General features: G+C 43.3%; 1 protein-coding gene across 1 annotated transcript; it reads left to right on the plus strand.

The window, feature by feature from the left end:
- Window positions 1-1394: 1394 nt before the first annotated feature.
- On the plus strand, window positions 1395-2559 carry LOC123160340 (ethylene-responsive transcription factor ERF014-like). Its single transcript, XM_044578144.1, has one exon. The coding sequence runs from the start codon at window positions 1571-1573 to the stop codon at window positions 2282-2284; it is 714 nt and encodes a 237-aa protein (XP_044434079.1). The 5' UTR covers window positions 1395-1570; the 3' UTR covers window positions 2285-2559.
- Window positions 2560-18491: the final 15932 nt, after the last annotated feature.

Consider the following 18491-nt stretch of genomic DNA (forward strand, 5'->3'; position numbering starts at 1 on the left):
GTCTGAATCTCGGCCCCCTCGTCCCCACGGACCCACGGCCCCCAAATCCGCGAAGCTGCCGCGCCGGATTAACAAATGGCCCGCTCCTATTTCCCTCACACACACACAAAAAAAAGAAATGGCCCGCTCATCCGGCGCATGTTACCCTGCCGTTGCCGTTGCCGTTGCCGTGCGCGTGAATTCCCACTGCGGTGCTGCGTGGGAGAGAGGGGAGGACATTGGTCTCGCTTCGCCAGGGGCGATACGTCTCTAATCATGTGCAGTCAACTCGTCGGCAGGGTTTACTACTGGTTAGTTATACTACTCCCTCTGTTCCTAAATAATTATCTTTTTAGAGATTTCAACAAATGACTACATACGGAGTAAAATGAATGAATCTACACTCTAAAACGTGTCTACATACATCCGTATGTTGTAGTCCATTTGAGATGGTTAGAAAGACAATTATTTGAGAACGGAGGGAGTAGTAGTTAATAGTTAATCACAGCTGGAATCAACCGAGTGACTAATTACACATGCGGCCAGGGCCAGGTGGTTGGTTAATCCAGTCGCCGGATCGAGACGTTAATGTCAATGTCCATAGTGCTTGTGCTTTGATACTCGCACGTCATGCGATCCTGCCTCTGGATTTTCACTCCGACGCCACATGCTCAGTAGTCAGCACTACCAAATCGACGAACATGCCTCATGTGAAAGTGTCACATAAGTCTGAGAGAACGTTGTATACTGGTAGTATTTGACAGTGCCTTAATGTCAACGTCCATAGTGTTTGTGATTTTGATAATCACACAATCTAGCGCTGGATTTTTACCCCGACGCCACATGCCGGACCATGTTCAGTAGTACCAACTGACGAACATGTCACATGTGAAAGTGTCACGGAAGTCCATACATCACCAGTGGCCCAGCGGCAACTTGCGATCTCACACAACTCCCAGGGCGGCGTTTACCATGGCCCGCCCAGAGACTTCACCCGTCAGAAAGTACTTAGCATATGTTCCAAGACAGGTAGGTGTGGTTGACACTTGATGCACTCCTGCAGTCTCCACTCGGTTTGGCCAGAGAGGCAGGTGCATCATGCATGCCACAGCTGTATGTGCGAGCCGTGCCCGGGCAAGCCACACCCGAATCAAGGCACTATTATTTTATGTAACGCAGTACGCTCAAGGCAAAGATGCAGCGTCGACTACCTTAATAGACGTTGTAGTAGCACACAGGATGCTTCCTCCCTTGGATTTTCTTATGCTATTATTTGCTCCATATGCATTATTGCCAAAATGTACGACCGGGGATTGTATATGCCACTGTTTTGTCAGAGTATCGCTGTGATGTGAACGTAATGGTTCATTACTTGTGTTCCACCAGTAAACAAATCCATGGACAAGCACACACAGTTTTGGGCTGTGGCTTTGTGTCCTATAAGTAGAAGTAGCCCGTCGGAGCATCGACCAGACCAGTGAGCGCAGCACACAGATCAGCACTCAACAACAAGCCTTGCGTTGCAAACCATCGACCGAAGGAACCGACTGAGCTAAGAGGAGGTTCGCCGAGAAGCTAGCCGTGCGTGGCAATGGTGAAGACTGCGGCAGCTGGGAGCACTGGCGATGGCGCCGTGGCAGCGAAGCAGCAGCAGCTTGGCGGCAAGATGAGGACGTACAAGGGCGTGCGGATGAGGAGCTGGGGCGCGTGGGTGTCGGAGATCCGGGCGCCCGGGCAGAAGACGCGGATATGGCTCGGCTCCCACTCCACCGCCGAGGCCGCCGCGCGCGCCTACGACGCCGCGCTGCTCTGCCTCAAGGGCGCCTCCGCCGCCGCCGACCTCAACTTCCCCGTGCGCTTCCCCTTCGACCTCCCCGCCGCCGCCATGTCGCCCAAGTCCATCCAGCGCGTCGCCGCAGCCGCCGCCGCCGGGGCCAGCGCTAATGTGTTCGACTTCGCCGCTGCCGACGACAGTGCCAGCGCTAATGCCGTCGACTTCGCCGGTGCCGACGACAGCGCCAGCGCGGTCACCCCCGAGTACTGCAGCTCCTCCAGCAATGCCTCGCCGGTGAGCTCTCCGGAGACGGCAAGCAGTGGCGGCGCCGACCTCGACGGCGTAGACCTCCTGGGTTACGGTTACAGCCAGTGCTCGCTCGCGGAAATCGAGGCCTTCTTCCAGTCGCCCAAGTGCATGGAGTACGCCATGATGGACCCGTGCAGCACCTTCTTCGCTCCGGCGCCGATAGCAATGGAGGACGAGTGCAGCTGGGAGGAAGGAGGCGACATTGCGCTCTGGAGCTACTGAACCGGAGTCCGGGAAGCCGGAGAACCGAAGAAACTGACAAATCGTTACTCAAGCGAAGGCCAGAACTGGCCATGCATGGTGATAACTATCCTTAATTTCATATATGTGGTAAATTAATTCGATTCATTGTACACAACAACAATAAGGTAGTTGAGCGTTGTGGGGGGAGCTCTCATGGAGCTACATGTTTTAAGGCAGCTTCCATGGAGTTAACCTCCCTTCAATTGCTTGTTACATCCGTGTTAAAAAAGCTGCTTTGCAATTGCAAGCATATATTTCCTTTGAAACAACGGGCCCCATCGTCAACTGTGTGAGTGTCTGGAGTGGACTATTCACTTCGAATGATAAGGGATTTCAGTAAGATTTTCATGCCTATCCAGAAGAGTTCACCACTACAAATTTTGTGCGGATTTTTGAAGCTTTATTTGGAGTTGGACTCGGCCACAAGGACATTTGGGGGGTTAATTCTTTTTGACACTACATAGGAGGAGGGGGTCAATTTAATCATTCACCTTTGATGTCGCCTGGATCGAGCTGAACAAGGCCACAAGGACCTTCTTGCGCTCATCTGAAAGTGATGAGAGCGACTAGCCGACGGATATCCCTTTGGGCCTGTGAAGATAAAAGTGATTGTACGAATGATCTAATGCTTTCATTGATTGAGAATTACATATTTATATAAGATTTGGGACGCATTGTGAAGGTGTCTGTACAAAAAGGCGCCTGTACAGACAGATGCGTCCGTACGACGCTTGGGCACTAATAACCGCTAACTATGTTTTCTAACGATGATTCGCTAAAAACGCTTCGTTGATGTCGGTTCTCAACACTCCCCCTTGTACAACGTCTCTTCTTTTGATTCATCTTTGAAAGCTTCTTGTATATTTATCATTCATCTCTTGAGAGTCTCCTCCAAAAACCCTGTGGAAAAAAATATATGAGAAGAATGGTATAGATATGTTGCTAAAACTTCTTTAAAACCAGTGGGAAAAATAATAAGGAGAAAATGATGCAACATATAGAGATTATTGTCTCTTGATAACTCATATGAGAAAAACCTTCAAAGAAGGAGAAAATTATTAGTGAGTTAGAGAACAATAAACATGCTTTAGATACTTTCCTTTAAAAACCTTCATAGGAAAAATAGAAAGTATAGCATATAATCTTTATGAAGATATTTGCCTCATTAAAAACATCATGAGAAAAATTTCAAAGAAACTCATAATGAAAAGAGTGCAATTAGATGTGCCATGAAAAACTCCTTTAAAACCTAGTAGGACAAATATAAGGGGAAATATGATATGGCATACATTAACGCTTGTATTTAATTGTCTCGTTAAAACCTCTTATGAGAAACCTGTTGGAAAAACTCATAAAGGAAAAGAGTACAATATTCATTATCTGCTAATAACTAAAAGGATTATATTTTCATGAGATTTCTCCCCCTGAACTTTGCAAATCTCGAAGTCGTCTCATACCAATTCCATGAATGCATTTCTGGAATGTTGAATTTGGTAAAGACTTTGTGAACAAATATGCTAGAGGATAGAAGTCGTCTCACATGATTTAGTTTGCAAAATATCAATTTCTCCATCTTTCTGTAATGCATGAGGATAGAACAACTTAGGAGAAATGTGTTTTGTGATATTACTTTTTATATAACCCATTTGCATTTGAGCAACACAAGCTGCATTATCTTCATAAATAATAGTTGGTGATCCTAATGAACCAACACCACATGCAGTTTGAATGTGGTTAATCATCCTGCAAAGCCATACACATTCTTTTGATGCTTCAAATAATGCAATAATTTCAGAATGATTAGTGGAAGTTGCTACAAGAGTCTGTTTTGTTGACTTCCATGAAAAAGCAGTTCCACCATATAAGAGTACGAAACCTGTCTGTGACCTGGCGTTGTGAGGATCAGATAGATAGCCAACGTCAGTATATCCTACCATAGTCATATCTTGGTTTTTCTGATAGAATAAACCAAGATCTTTTGTGCCATGTAAATATCTAAGGTTATTCTTTACTCCCATCCAATGACGTTTTGTTGGAGCAGCGCTATGTCTAGCTAGTAAATTTACCGCAAATGCAATATCAGGCCTGGTGCAATTTGTAAGGTACATTAGCGCACCAATGACACCGAGATATGGGAACTCGGGTCCTAATATATTTTCTTCATCATCCCGAGGTCTAAAAGGATTTTTAGTCATATCAAGGGATCTGACAACCATGGGTGTCTTGGTTGGATATGATTTATCCATATTAAATTTCTCCAAAACCTTTTGAATATAAGCAGGTTGGTATACTAAAATTCCCGAGGGAAGGTGCTCAAGCTGTAAGCCTAAGCAGAATTTGGTCTTTCCCAAATCTTTCATCTCAAATTCCGCCATTAGATGATTACATGCTTCATCTATATCAGGTGTACTACCAATGATATTGAGGTCATCAACGTACACAGAGATGATGCAAAATCCATTTGAGGATTTCTTTATAAATACACAAGGGCAATCATCATTATTTGAGTAACCTTTCTGAATAAGGAACTCACTTAGTCGGTTATACCACACTCTACCCGACTGTTTTAAGCCATAGAGTGACTTTTGTAATTTTACACAATATGCGTTGCGATTTGCTTTTGGATTCGGCATTTTAAGTCCTTCAGGGACTTTCATATATATGTCCGATTTGAGTGACCCATATAAGTATGATGTCACTGCATCCATCAACTGCATAGATAAACTCATTTGTACTTCCATAGATATTAAGTATCAAAACGTTATTCCACTCATAACAGGAGAGTATGTATCATCGTAATCGATGCGGGGTCTCTGCATGAACCCTTGTGCTACAAGCCTCGCTTTGTATCTCACCACCTCATTGTTTTCATTCCTTTTTCGAACAAAAACCCATTTTGCTCCCACAGGGAAGACATTATGATGAGTAGGTATTACTGAGGAAAATACCTCTCTTTTATTGAGCGAGCGTAGTTCTGCCTCAATTGCTTCCTTCCATTTAGGCCAATCAGGACGCTTGAGGCACTCCCTGACGGTCTTTGGTTCTGGATCTAGTTGAAGGGTTTCGGCAATTTCAGAGGCAAAATATATATCGACAATTGTAGTCTCTCTGTTGTATGATTCTCCTGATTCTATATAGTTTATGGAAATTTCTTTTATACCTTCAGAATCTATGTGATTTCCCACAACAATAGAGTCATGGTGTTCCGATGTCCCAGCTATTCTATTTGTATGCGCATTTATGCTGGGTTCTACTCCCTCCGTTCGGAATTACTTGTCGTAGAAATGGATGTATCTAGACGTATTTTAGTTCTAGATACATCATTTCTGAGACAAGTAATTCCGAACGGAGGGAGTAGATGTTGAGCATCTAGTTGGTGTCCTTCAACTTGAGGTTGAATTGCATTTACTGGTAGAGGATTTGATTTCCTCTGTTTCCGCGGAGGCTTTTGAGAAGCTCTATTCCGGCTAACCAGATTTCTCCGCCTCTTACTCTCATTTGGGGTTTGAGTGGTTTTACTTGGTACCTCCACTCGTTCTGGTGCATTAACAACGGGAATATGTGATTTAGTGACACCTTTATGGTCAGTAAATGCATCTGGCAGGTTATTTGCAATGTGTTGCAAATCTATAATCCTCTGAACTTCAGTTTCAGATTCTTTAGTACGAGGATCTAAGGACTGGATGCCTGTTACATTCCAATCGATTTCCTGGCGTTCTTTGTGGTTTGATTCTCCCCCTAATGCCAGGAAATGGTCCTCATCAAAAATAGAATCAGTGTAGCGGGCAGTAAATAGGTCCCCTGTAAGAGGTTCAAGATATTTTACAATTGATGGAGAATTATAACCCACATAGATCTCTAGTTTTCTGTGGGGGGCCATGGTTGTACGCTGCGGTGGTGATATCGGTATGTATACTGCGCAACCGAATTTTCGCAAATGGGAAATACTTGGCTGAGTGCCACATACTAGCTGTATTGGGGAGGTTGTATGATATGCAGTTGGTCTGATTTGTATCAGATCTGCGACATGTAATACTGCATGTGCCCAACAAGATGCTGGTAAATTACATTTCTGTAATAGTGGTCGAGCAACTAATTTTACTCTTTTGATGAGAGATTCAGCCAAACCATTTTGAGTATGAACATAAGGCACAGAATGTTCTAAATGAATGCCCATAGCCATGCAATAGTCATTGAATGCACGTGAAGAAAATTCAATGGCATTATCCAGTCGAATTGTTTTTATCCTATTTTCAGGATGATTTGCTCTTAATTTGATAATTTGAGCAATTATCTTGGCAAAAGCATGATCTCGTGTGGACAATAGACACACATGTGACCATCTAGTAGATGCATCTATGAGTACCATGAAATATCTAAAAGGTCCCGATAGTGGTTGAATTGGACCACATATATCTCCTTGAATGCGTTCAAAAAAAATTAAGTGACTCATTTTTTACTTTAAGATAAGATGATCTTATAATTAATTTCCCAGTTGCACATGCAGTGCACACAAAATCTGATGATTTAGGGAAGTTTTTAGTTGGAAGGCTGTGACCAATAGAATTGTCAATAATTTTTCTCATCATCCCTATGTCAGGATGACCTAGGCAATCATGCCAACTCTTGAATTTATCAAGGTCTTGAAAAAATATTTTGTACGCAACATGTGGTATGGGTTTTGTATAACTGTAATATAATCCAAATGAAAGCGAGGGGAATTTCTCAAGAATTTGTTTCTCAGACTCAGTGCTCTTTGTTAAAAGTAAATATTCAGAATTATTTTCAGAAATTGTTTCAGATGAAAATTATTTGATCTGAGGTCTTTGAAACTTAGAAGGGTGCATGTAGATTCAGGATACAAGAGTGCATCCTCAATTACAATTGTAGTACCCATAGGTAGAACGAGTGTGGCTCGTCCTGAACCAATAATCGATGCATCACGACCGGCGATGGTCATAATATTCCCTTTTCTCTTAGTTAGAGTTTGGAAATATTTTATTTCCCTTAATATTGTGTTAGTGGTACAGCTGTCCACCGAACATAATTCTTCTTCCATTGGATTATTTTCTCGTAAAATCTTTTCTTGTCCTTCCCCGTGATGGCTCTATCTCTCTTTCGGCAAAGCAGTGCTGATAACGTGTAAAGATAAAAGTGATTGTACGAATGATCTAATGCTTTCATTGATTGAGAATCACATATCTTCTATATCTAAATAGGGACACCCCACTAGGTGATTTTCCTGCCTTCTTATGAAGCCACGTCATCTGAATTGTTATAGCCATTGATGTGGTGTAGCTGAGGAGTTTGCAGCCATCTGATCAAAAGTTGTCAATATTACCGAGACTTGCCACCGCTAAGTGGAAGATACCGCTTCGTTCCTTTCCGACTGTCCCGCTCGCTCCACCTCAACAATTCTTTTTCTTAAAAAAAAAATGAAGCGTCTATTTTCCTACCCGCATCGCACTGATTGCTGCCCCTTCCTCTTATTTCCTCCTCCGACGGTTCCTTTCATCTTCCAGCAGTAAATTTCCAGCGCTCTCTTCCCAATTTTTATGCCCCCTTTGTATTTGCGCCACACTACCCATTTGACGCCGCCGCCGGCCAAGCCTCTCTTGCCATCGACACTAGAGGCATGCGCCCGACCGCCTTCCGGGTACCCCATGATCGCCGCTGACCTCCCGGTGAACCATGTGCGCCACCATCAGCGACCTCCTTCAACTCCACATGTATCAGAGGTGGGAGCTCTCCTTCCTATCTATCTCCTCAGATTTGAACTGCATTTATTTTTTACTTAGATTGGTTGGAAGGCCTGATTTTCAATTGGGGTAACTGTGCTGGGAAGGGTGAGGGAGCCAAGCCCCAATCGTAGTTCGGTGGCGTGATGGATCCAGATCGATGCCAACCATGGACATGTACGCCGGATCTCAATCAAAGTACGATCTCTATCGCCAAAGGTAGGAGCAGGAAGATGAGGTCGTTCCCATAGTATATTTGTGCAGATCTTCCCACCTGTATCGTTCCCCTGAAGCCATATATGTTCTTTTAGTGGAAGAGATGCGTACTTACTGTAAATTCAGATGAGGTCGTTCCGTTCGTATATTTGTCCAGATCTTTGCTGTACGGGCCTGATGTGTACTGTAAATGCACCTTACTTTTCCATTTTTTTGTTGATGGGTATGTGGCTCGTGGTCATGTACAAATACTAGGATGTATGAATGTGCAGATTGGAAAATTCATCACAGTACTGCATGGGGGGTCCTATCATCCACCATCCAGAATTTTTGTGCGTTAGTTTGTTCAAATTTTCTTGAAGTTTATATATAGCCATATCATTTGTGGTTCAACTTATTCTGCAGAGAGTTTGGTTGGTCTGCTTGGATAAGGATTTAGGAGGTGCTTTCAGTTAGAGTTGATGAATTTCTATTGTGCTATTCAGCACCTTCAGAGTAGTATTCTGTAAGGTTCTTTATGATAAAAAGCAATTTATTTTTGAAAGATTTGTGGCTGGAATTTTCCTTTCATTTTGCTTACACGTTCGTTGTAGTTATCTCCCTCTCTCTGTACGTTGTTACATAATATGACTTGATGGTGATTTAGTTTGCAACATTTGTGAAGCCAGGCTATGTCTACAGGTTTTGTTGTTCTTTCTAGACATGCCCAGGGTCCCACTGGGCTTTGTTGGTGGATTCCTTTCTAAAATCCTGTTTGTTGAAGTGATATATAATGTAATGTTAGGTTAATTTTTTTAGCTTTCACCCACTTGATGATGAGAAGGCAAGCAATACGAGCAGAAAAACATGTGTAGTATCGAATTTGCAGTTGGATATATTACTTCACCGTTTTGTTATTCAAGAATAATTTATTTGTCCCCGAGTGCATTTTATAATGCTATGTTGCCTTGCTATTTGTCATACATTGTTTGACGAAAAGCCAGTATTTACTCATGTTCCAAGGTCCGGGTTAGTATGCTAATATTGTGGAACAAGGGCTCTCTGAATTGCTGTGATATGCTAGGTTGTAAAGTTTCCATTAATGTCAAGCTTATTTTTTCTTTTGATTACAACATAGTACATACCACAATTTGTTGTTTTCTGACTCATTGATTTATTATGCAGATCTAGACAGCTTTGGTATGGAGTGCTATGTCTATTATTTAATTGATTGCAAGTGATGTTTAAATATTTTCACAAACATGATTCTTTGGTGTCCCGTTGCCATTTTAATAAGATGCTATTCATGCTTTTACATTTTTGGACTGAATCCACCAACTAAATAAGCAGCTGGCATACTTTGTATGTTGTTCCCAACCCATCAGTGAAGCCTCAGATGGTTGATGTTGTGCCTCAGCCAGCAAGCTTGCTCCAGACAGAAATATCAAGAGGCGGACGCAGGAGACAGCGAAGGGGAAACTATGGGCATGGTTTGCTTGTGAGCTGTGTGTGTTCAGTTAACGATCTATAGTTGTATGTGATGTATCCAACCTTTGTTTATCTTTCTAACTATATCCGCAAGAGTCACTGCCAGTTCCCTTATTTTGGTTGATGGGTTTCATTTTCAATGGAAAATAGAAGCAGAGAGTTACTCCCTGTGTTCTGAAAAATGTTTGTTCTGTTAGAAAATTCATTTGTTTAAAACAAGTGAACATCACACATAGTTGCCCTATAGAAGTTTCCAGGTTTTGCTTACCGAGGTAGCAATGTCGGAATATATTTACAGTACATTGTTTTTTTCATCAATGTTTCATTATTTTGGTAACCCGGAAGGTTTATAGCTTTGTTAGATAGATCACATTGAAAATCTTTTGTTTACTTGCAGTCTCGCACCTTTGACACTTCCAATAGCCCCTCTATGAGTTGTATTATGCTCTAAAGAGATGCTTAGCAAAAGACTACAAATTTCCGCAGCAACGCGCGGGGTATCTACTAGTTTATACAAGATTTGGGACGCATTGTGAAGGCGTCTGTACAAAGAGGCGCCTGTACGGACAGATGCGTCCGTACGACGCTTGGACACTAATAACCGCTAACTATGTTTCCTAACGACGATACGCTAAAAACGCTTCGTTGATGTCGGTTCTCAACAGGGCCAACCACAACGGTCATTTCCCTAGCCCCTGGAGCATGCCAAATGTGTGCCCTGACGCCATTAGGCCAACGCCAATGCACAACCCTATCCCACTCGCGTCCGTTTGAGGATAAACGGACAAAGCAGATTTCCAACACGCGGCCGCAAATAGACCGTCGTCCGTTTTCTATCCGCTTTTGACCCATTGCTGGCTCAAGTTTGGGCTGAGTTTGCAGCCGAACGGACACGTGCGGACGCGAGCGGCGCATGCCCTTGTCCTACCCTGGCCCGCCCATCAGGGAGGCAGGCCCCCCTTTTCTCTTCTTCTACCTCCCTTCACGCCCCGACAGTGCCGCCACCACCACCCTCCCTGGTCGCGTCGTCTTCCACAAGGGTCGTCCCAACCAGCACTGCGCCTTGCCATAGCTGTCTTCGCACCGGCTTTTCAGAAAGCATTTGGTCGACATTCTCCTTATTGCTGGTGGGAGAGAATCTATGGCCGTTAGCGTGGCCCAGCGTCTCCCGTCGTCCCCAACCTCTTCCGGCCGGACGTTCGTTAATGCAGGGCGCCATCCAGCACCACCAACCCCAAAACCTTGATTTGCTGCCTGCGAGGGGAGCAGGGCGTGCACTATCCGGTCACTTCCCCAGCATGATCGCAAGGCGTTCGACAGATTGCTCATAAGGTACAATGGATAGTGCTGATGAGTTTTTCTTTCACAACTTCATTTGCTCATCGGATGATTCATCCTTGGATGATGAAGAGCTAGTGGCTGCGTTGGTCGTACATGAATACATTAGTAGGAAGCGGCCTCGGTACAAGGGATCAATCCGCAGCCATGCTCCGGCCTTGGACTGCAATAGGGAGAAAGGCAACACCCTTCTATATGCTGGTTACTTTAAGGATGGTGCACTCTTTAGGCTACATCAATTTCGTCGTCGATTCCGAATGAGAAGGCATGTGTCCAATCGTATTCGCGAGGGAGTGGTTGCGCATGACCCATACTTTGAGTGCAAAGAGGATGCCCTAGGCAAGCTTGGTTTCTCTTCATACCAGAAATGCATTGCGGCCATCCACATGCTTGCATATGGAATTCCTGGTGATCTGGTGGATGAGTATGTTCGTATGAGTGAGTCCACATGTGTCCTCTCATTGTATAGCTTTTGCACGACCGTGGTGGAAGTGTTCGGCCTGGAGTACCTTAGAGAGCCAACTGTCGCTGATACAAAGAGGTTGTTGGCAATCAATGCCGAGAGGGGCATTCCGGGCATGCTTGGTAGTATAGATTGTATGAAGTGGAAGCGAAAGAATTGTCCATTTTCTTGGTAGAGGCAGTACAACGGGCAAGTGAAAGGTGCCACTATTATACTTGAAGTTGCGGCTTCACAAGATCTCTGGATATGGCATTCTTTCTGAAGGAAATATGCCCTAGAGGCAATAATAAAGTTATTATTTATTTCTTTATATCATGATAAATGTTTATTATTCATGCTAGAATTGTATTAACCGGAAACTTAGAACATGTGTGAATACATAGACAAAACATAATGTCCCTAGTATGCCTCTACTTGACTAGCTCGTTAATCAAAGATGGTTATGTTTCCTAACCATAGACATGTGTTATCATTTGATGAATGGGATCACATCATTAGGAGAATGATGTGATGGACAAGACCCACCCGTTAGCTTAGCATTATGATCGTTACAGTTTCATTGCTACTGCTTTCTTCATGACTTATACATGTTCCTCAGACTATGAGATTATGCAACTCTTGAATACCGTAGGAACACCTTGTGTGCTATCAAACGTCACAACGTAATTGGGTGATTATAAAGATGCTCTACAGGTGTCTCCTAAGGTGTTTGTTGGGTTGGCATAGATCGAGATTAGGATTTGTCACTCTGTGTTTCGGAGATGTATCTCTGGGCCCTCTCGGTAGTGCTCATCACTATAAGCCTTGCAAGCAATGTGACTAATGAGTTAGTTGCAGGATGAAGCATTACGGAACGAGTAAAGAGACTTGCCGGTAATGAGATTGAACTAGGTATGATGATACGGATGACCGAATCTCGGGAAAGTAACATACCGATGACAAAGGGAACACCGTATGTTGTCATGCGGTTTGACCGATAAAGATCTTCGTAGAATATGTAGGAGCCAATATGAGAATCCAGGTTCCGCTATTGTTTATTGACTAGAGATGTGTCTCGGTCATGTCTACATAGTTCTCGAACCCATAGGGTCTACACGCTTAACATTCGATGACGATTTGTATTATGAGTTATGTGATTTGATGACCAAAGTTTGTTCGGAGTCCCGGATGAGATCACAGACATGACGAGGAGTCTCAAAATGGTCGAGATGTAAAGATCGATATATTGGAAGGTTATATTCGGACACCGGAATGGTTCCGAAGTGTTTCGGGTATTTTCCGGAGTACCAGGAGGTAACTCGAACCCCTCGAGGGAGTAATGAGCCTTAATGGGATTTAGGGCAAAGGAGAGAAGGGTCTCAAGGGGTGGCCGCCCCCATGGGCCGGTTCGAATTGGACTAGGAGGGGGCGGCGCCTCCCTCCTTCCTTCTCCCCTCTTCCCCCTTCCCTCCTTCTCCTAGTTGGAATAGGAAAGGGGGGAGGCAAATCCTACTTGGATCGGGAGTCCAAGTAGGACTCCCCCTTGGCGCCCCCCTTTAGGGCCGACCTCCTCCTCCCCCCCTCCTTTATATACGTGGGAGGGGGTACCCCAAAGACACACTAAGTCTTCTCTTAGCCATGTGCGATGCCCCCTCCACAGTTACACACCTCGGTCATATCATCATAGTGCTTAGGCGAAGCCCTGCGCCGGTAACTTCATCATCACCGTCGCCATGCCGTCGTGCTGACGGAACTCTCCCTCGTCCTCAACTAGATTAAGAGCTTGAGGGACGTCATTGTGCTGAACCTGTGCTGAACACGAAGGTGCCGTACGTTCGGTGCTTGGATCGGTTGAATCGCGAAGACATTCGACTACATCAACCGCGTTACTAAACGCTTCCGCTTTCGATCTACAAGGGTACGTGGACACACTCTCCCGTCTCGTTGCTATGCATCTCCTAGATAGATCTTATGTGATTGTAGGAATTTTTTGAAATTACTACGTTCCCCAACAGTGGCATCTGAGCCAGGACTATGCATAGATGTTTTATGCACGAGTAGAACACAAAGAGTTGTGGGCGATAATAGTCATACTGCTTACCACCAACATCTTACTTTGATTTGGCGGTATTGTTGGATGAAGTGGCCCGGACCGACATTACATGACCGCGTTCATGAGACTGGTTCTACCGACGTGCTTTTGCACATAGGTGGCTGACGGGTGTCTGTTTCTCCAACTTTAGTTGAATCTAGTTTGACTACGGCCGGTCCTTGTTGAAGGTTAAAACAACACACTTGACGAAAAATTGTTGTGGTTTTGATGCGTAGGTAAGAACGATTCTTGCTAGAAGCCCATAGCAGCCACGTAAAATTATGCAACAACAAAGTAGAGGACGTGTAACTTGTTTTTGCTGGGCTTGTTGTGATGTGATATGGTCAAGACATGATGTGATATAAATTATTGTATGAGATGATCATGTTTTGTAACAGAGTTATCGGCAACTGGCAGGAGCCATATGGTTGTCGCTTTATTGTATGCAATGCAATCGCCATGTAATTGCTTTACTTTATCACTAAGCGGTAGCGATAGTCGTAGAAGCAATAGTTGGCGAGACGACAACGATGCTACTATGGAGATCAAGGTGTCGCGCCGGTGACGATGGAGATGATGACGATGCTTCGGTGATGGAGATCATAAGCTCAAGATGATGATGGCCATATCATGTCACATATTTTGATTGCATGTGATGTTTATCTTTTATGCATCTTATTTTGCTTAGTACGACGGTAGCATTATAAGATTACCCCTTACTAAATTTCAAGGTATAAGTGTTCTCCCTGAGTATGCATCGTTGCTACAGTTCGTCGTGCCGAGACACCACATGATGATCGGGTGTGATAAGCGCTACTTTCACATACAACGGGTGCAAGACAGTTTTGCACACGCAGAATACTCGGGTTAAACTTGACGAGCCTAGCATATGCAGATATGGCCTCGAACACTGAGACCGAAAGGTCGAACGTGAATCATATAGTAGATATGATCAACATAGTGATGTTCACCATTGAAAACTACTCCATCTCATGTGATGATCGGACATGGTTTAGTTGATTTGGATCACGTGATCATTTAGATGACTAGAGGGATGTATATCTAAGTGGGAGTTCTTAAGTAATATGATTAATTGAACTTTAATTTATCATGAACTTAGTCCTGATAGTTATTTTGCATGTCTATGTTATTGTAGATCAATGGCCCGTGCTACCGTTCCTTTGAATTTTAATGTGTTCCTAGAGAGAAGCTATGTTGAAAGATGATAGTAGCAATTACACGGAGTAGGTCCATAACTTGAGGATTATCCTCATTGCTGCACGGAAGAATTACGTCCTGGAAGCACCGCTAGGTGCTAGGCCTGCTGCAGACGCTACTGATGACGTTAAGAATGTCTGGCAGAGCAAAGCTGATGACTACTCGATAGTTCAGTGTGCCATGCTTTACAGCTTAGAATCGAGACTTCAAAGATGTTTTGAACGTCATGGAGCATATGAGATGTTCCAAGAATTGAAGTTAATATTTCAAGCAAATGCCCGAGTTGAGAGATATGAAGTCTCCAACAAGTTCTATAGCTGCAAAATGGAGGAGAATAGTTCTGTCAGTGAAAACATACTCAAGATGTCTGGGTACCGTAACCATTTGACTTAGCTGGGAGTTAGTCTTCCTGATGATAGTGTCATTGACAGAGTTCTTCAATCATTGCCACCAAACTATAAAGGCTTCATGATGAACTATAATATGCAAGGGGTGACGAAAACGATTCCCGAGCTCTTCGCAATGCTAAAGGCTGCGGAGGTAGAGATCAAGAAGTAGCATCAAGTGTTGATGGTTAACAAGACCACTAGTTTTAAGAAAAAGGGTAAAGGGAAGAAGGGGAACTTCAAGAAGAACGGCAAGAAAGTTGCTGCTCAGGAGAAGAAACCCAAGTCTGGACCAAAGCCTAAAACTGAGTGCTTCTACTGCAAAGGGACTGGTCACTGGAAGCGGAACTGCCCCAAGTATTTGGCCGATAAGAAGGATGGCAAAGTGAAAGGTATATTTGATATACATGTCATTGATGTGTACATTACTAATGCTCGTAGTAGCGCCTGGGTATTTGATACTGGTTCTGTTGCTCATATTTGCAACTCGAAACAGGGGCTACAGATTAAACGAAGATTGGCTAAAGACAAGGTGACGATGCGCGTCGGGAATGGTTCCAAGGTCGATGTGATCACCGTCGGCACGCTACCTCTACATCTACCTTCGGGTTTAGTTTTAGACCTGAATAATTGTTATTAGGTGCCAGCGTTGAGCATGAACATTATATCTGGATCTTGTTTGATGTGAGAGGATTATTCATTTAAATCAGAGAATAATGGTTGTTCTATTTATATGAGTAATATATTTTTTGGTCATGCACCCTTGTTGAGTGGTCTATTTTTATTGAATCTCGATCGTGGAGATACACATGTTCATAATATTGAAGCCAAAAGATGCAAAGTTGATAATGATAGCGCAACTTATTTGTGGCAGTGCCATTTATGTCATATTGGTGTAAAGCGCATGAAGAAACTCCATGCTATTGGGCTTTTGGAATCACTTGATTATGAATCACTTGGTGCTTGCGAACCATGCCTCATGGGAAAGATGACTAAAACTCCATTCTCCGGAAGAATGGAGCGAGCTACTGACTTATTGGAAATAATACATACCGATGTATGTGGTCCAATGAGTGTTGAGGCTCGTGGCGGGTATCATTATTTTCTAACCTTCACAGATGATTTAAGAAGATATGGGTATATCTACTTAATGAAGCATAAGTCTAAAACATTTGAAAAGTTCAAAGAATTTCAGAGTGAAGTGGAAAATCATCGTAACAAGAAAATAAAGTTTCTACGATCTGATCATGGAGGAGAATATTTAAGTTACGAGTTTGGACTTCATTTGAAACAATGGAATAGTTTCACAACTAACGCCACCTGGAACACCACAGCGTAATGGTGTGTCCGAACGTCGTAACCGTACTTTATTGGATATGGTGCAATCTATGATGTCTCTTATTGATTTACCGCTATCGTTTTGGGGTTATGCTTTAGAGACACCAGCATTCACTTTAAATAGGGCACCATCGAAATCCGTTGAGACGACGCCTTATGAACTATGGTTTGGCAAGAAACCAAAGTTGTCGTTTCTTAAAGTTTGGGGCTGTGATGCTTATGTGAAAAAGCTTCAACCTGATAAGCTTGAACCCAAATCGGAGAAGTGCGTCTTCATAGGATACCGAAAGGAAACTGTTGGGTACACCTTCTATCACAGATCCGAAGGCAAAATATTTGTTGCTAAAAATGGATCCTTTCTAGAGATGGAGTTTCTCTCGAAATAAGTGAGTGGGAGGAAAGTAGAACTTGATGAGGTAATTGTACCTTCTCCCGAATTGGAAAGTAGTTCATCACAGAAATCACTTCCAATGATTCCTACACCAATTAGTGAGGAAGCTAATGATGATGATCATGAAACTTCAGATCAAGTTACTACAGAACCTCGTAGGTCTTCTAGAGTACGGTCCACACTAGAGTGGTACGGCAATCCTATTCTAGAAGTCATGTTATTAGACCATGATGAACCTACGAACTATGAGGAAGCGATGATGAGCCCACATTCCGCGAAATGGCTTGAGGCCATGAAATCTGAGATGGGATCCATGTATGAGAACAAAGTGTGGACTTTGGTGGATTTGCCCGATGATCGACAAGCTATAGAAAATAAATGGATCTTCAAGAAGAAGACTGACGCTGACGGTAATGTTACTGTCTACAAAGCTCGACTTGTTGAAAAAGGTTTTTGATAAGTTCAAGGAGTTGACTATGATGAGAGTTTCTCACCCATAGCGATGCTTAAGTCTGTCCGAATCATGTTAGCAATTGCTGCATTTTATGATTATGAAATTTGGCAAATGGATGTCAAAACTGCATTCCTGAATGGATTTCTGGAAGAAGAGTTGTATATAATGCAACCAGAAGGTTTTGTCGATCCAAAGGGTGCTAACAAAGTGTGCAAGCTCCAACGATCCATTTATGGACTGGTGCAAGCCTCTCGGAGTTGGAATAAACGTTTTGATAGTGTGATCAAAGCATATGGTTTTATACAGACTTTTGGAGAAGCCTGTAGAAAGTGAGTGGGAGCTCTGTAGCATTTCTAATATTATATGTGGATGACATATTGTTGATTGGAAATATAGAATTTCTGGATAGCATAAAAGGATACTTGAATAAGAGTTTTTCAATGAAAGACCTCGGTGAAGCTGCTTACATATTGGGCATCAAGATCTATAGAGATAGATCAGGATGCTTAATTGGACTTTCACAAAGCACATACCTTGATAAAGTTTTGAAGAAGTTCAAAATGGATCAGTCAAAGAAAGGGTTCTTGCCTGTGTTACAAGGTATGAAGTTGAGTCAGACTCAATGCCCGACCACTGCAGAAGATAGATAGAAAATGAAAGTCATTCCCTATGCTTGAGCCATAGGTTCTATCATGTATGCAATGCTGTGTACCAGACCTAATGTGAGCCTTGCTATAAGTATAGCAGGGAGGTACCAAAGTAATCCCGGAGTGGAGCACTAGACATCAGTCAAGAACATCCTGAAATACCTGAAAAGGACTAAGGATATGTTTCTTGTTTATGGAGGTGACAAAGAGCTCACCGTAAACGGTTACGTCGATGCAAGCTTTGACACTGATACGGATGACTCTAAGTCGCAATATGGATATGTATTTGTATTGAATGGTGGAGCTGTCAGTTGGTGCAGTTCCAAGCAAAGCGTCGTGGCGGGATCTACGTGTGAAGCGGAGTACATAACTGCTTCGGAAGCAGCAAATGAAGGAGTCTAGATGAAGGAGTTCATATCCGATCTAGGTGTCATACCTAGAGCATCGGGTCCAATGAAA

This window comes from Triticum aestivum, chromosome 7B (assembly GCF_018294505.1).
Source record: "Triticum aestivum cultivar Chinese Spring chromosome 7B, IWGSC CS RefSeq v2.1, whole genome shotgun sequence".
Lineage (NCBI taxonomy): Eukaryota > Viridiplantae > Streptophyta > Magnoliopsida > Poales > Poaceae > Triticum > Triticum aestivum.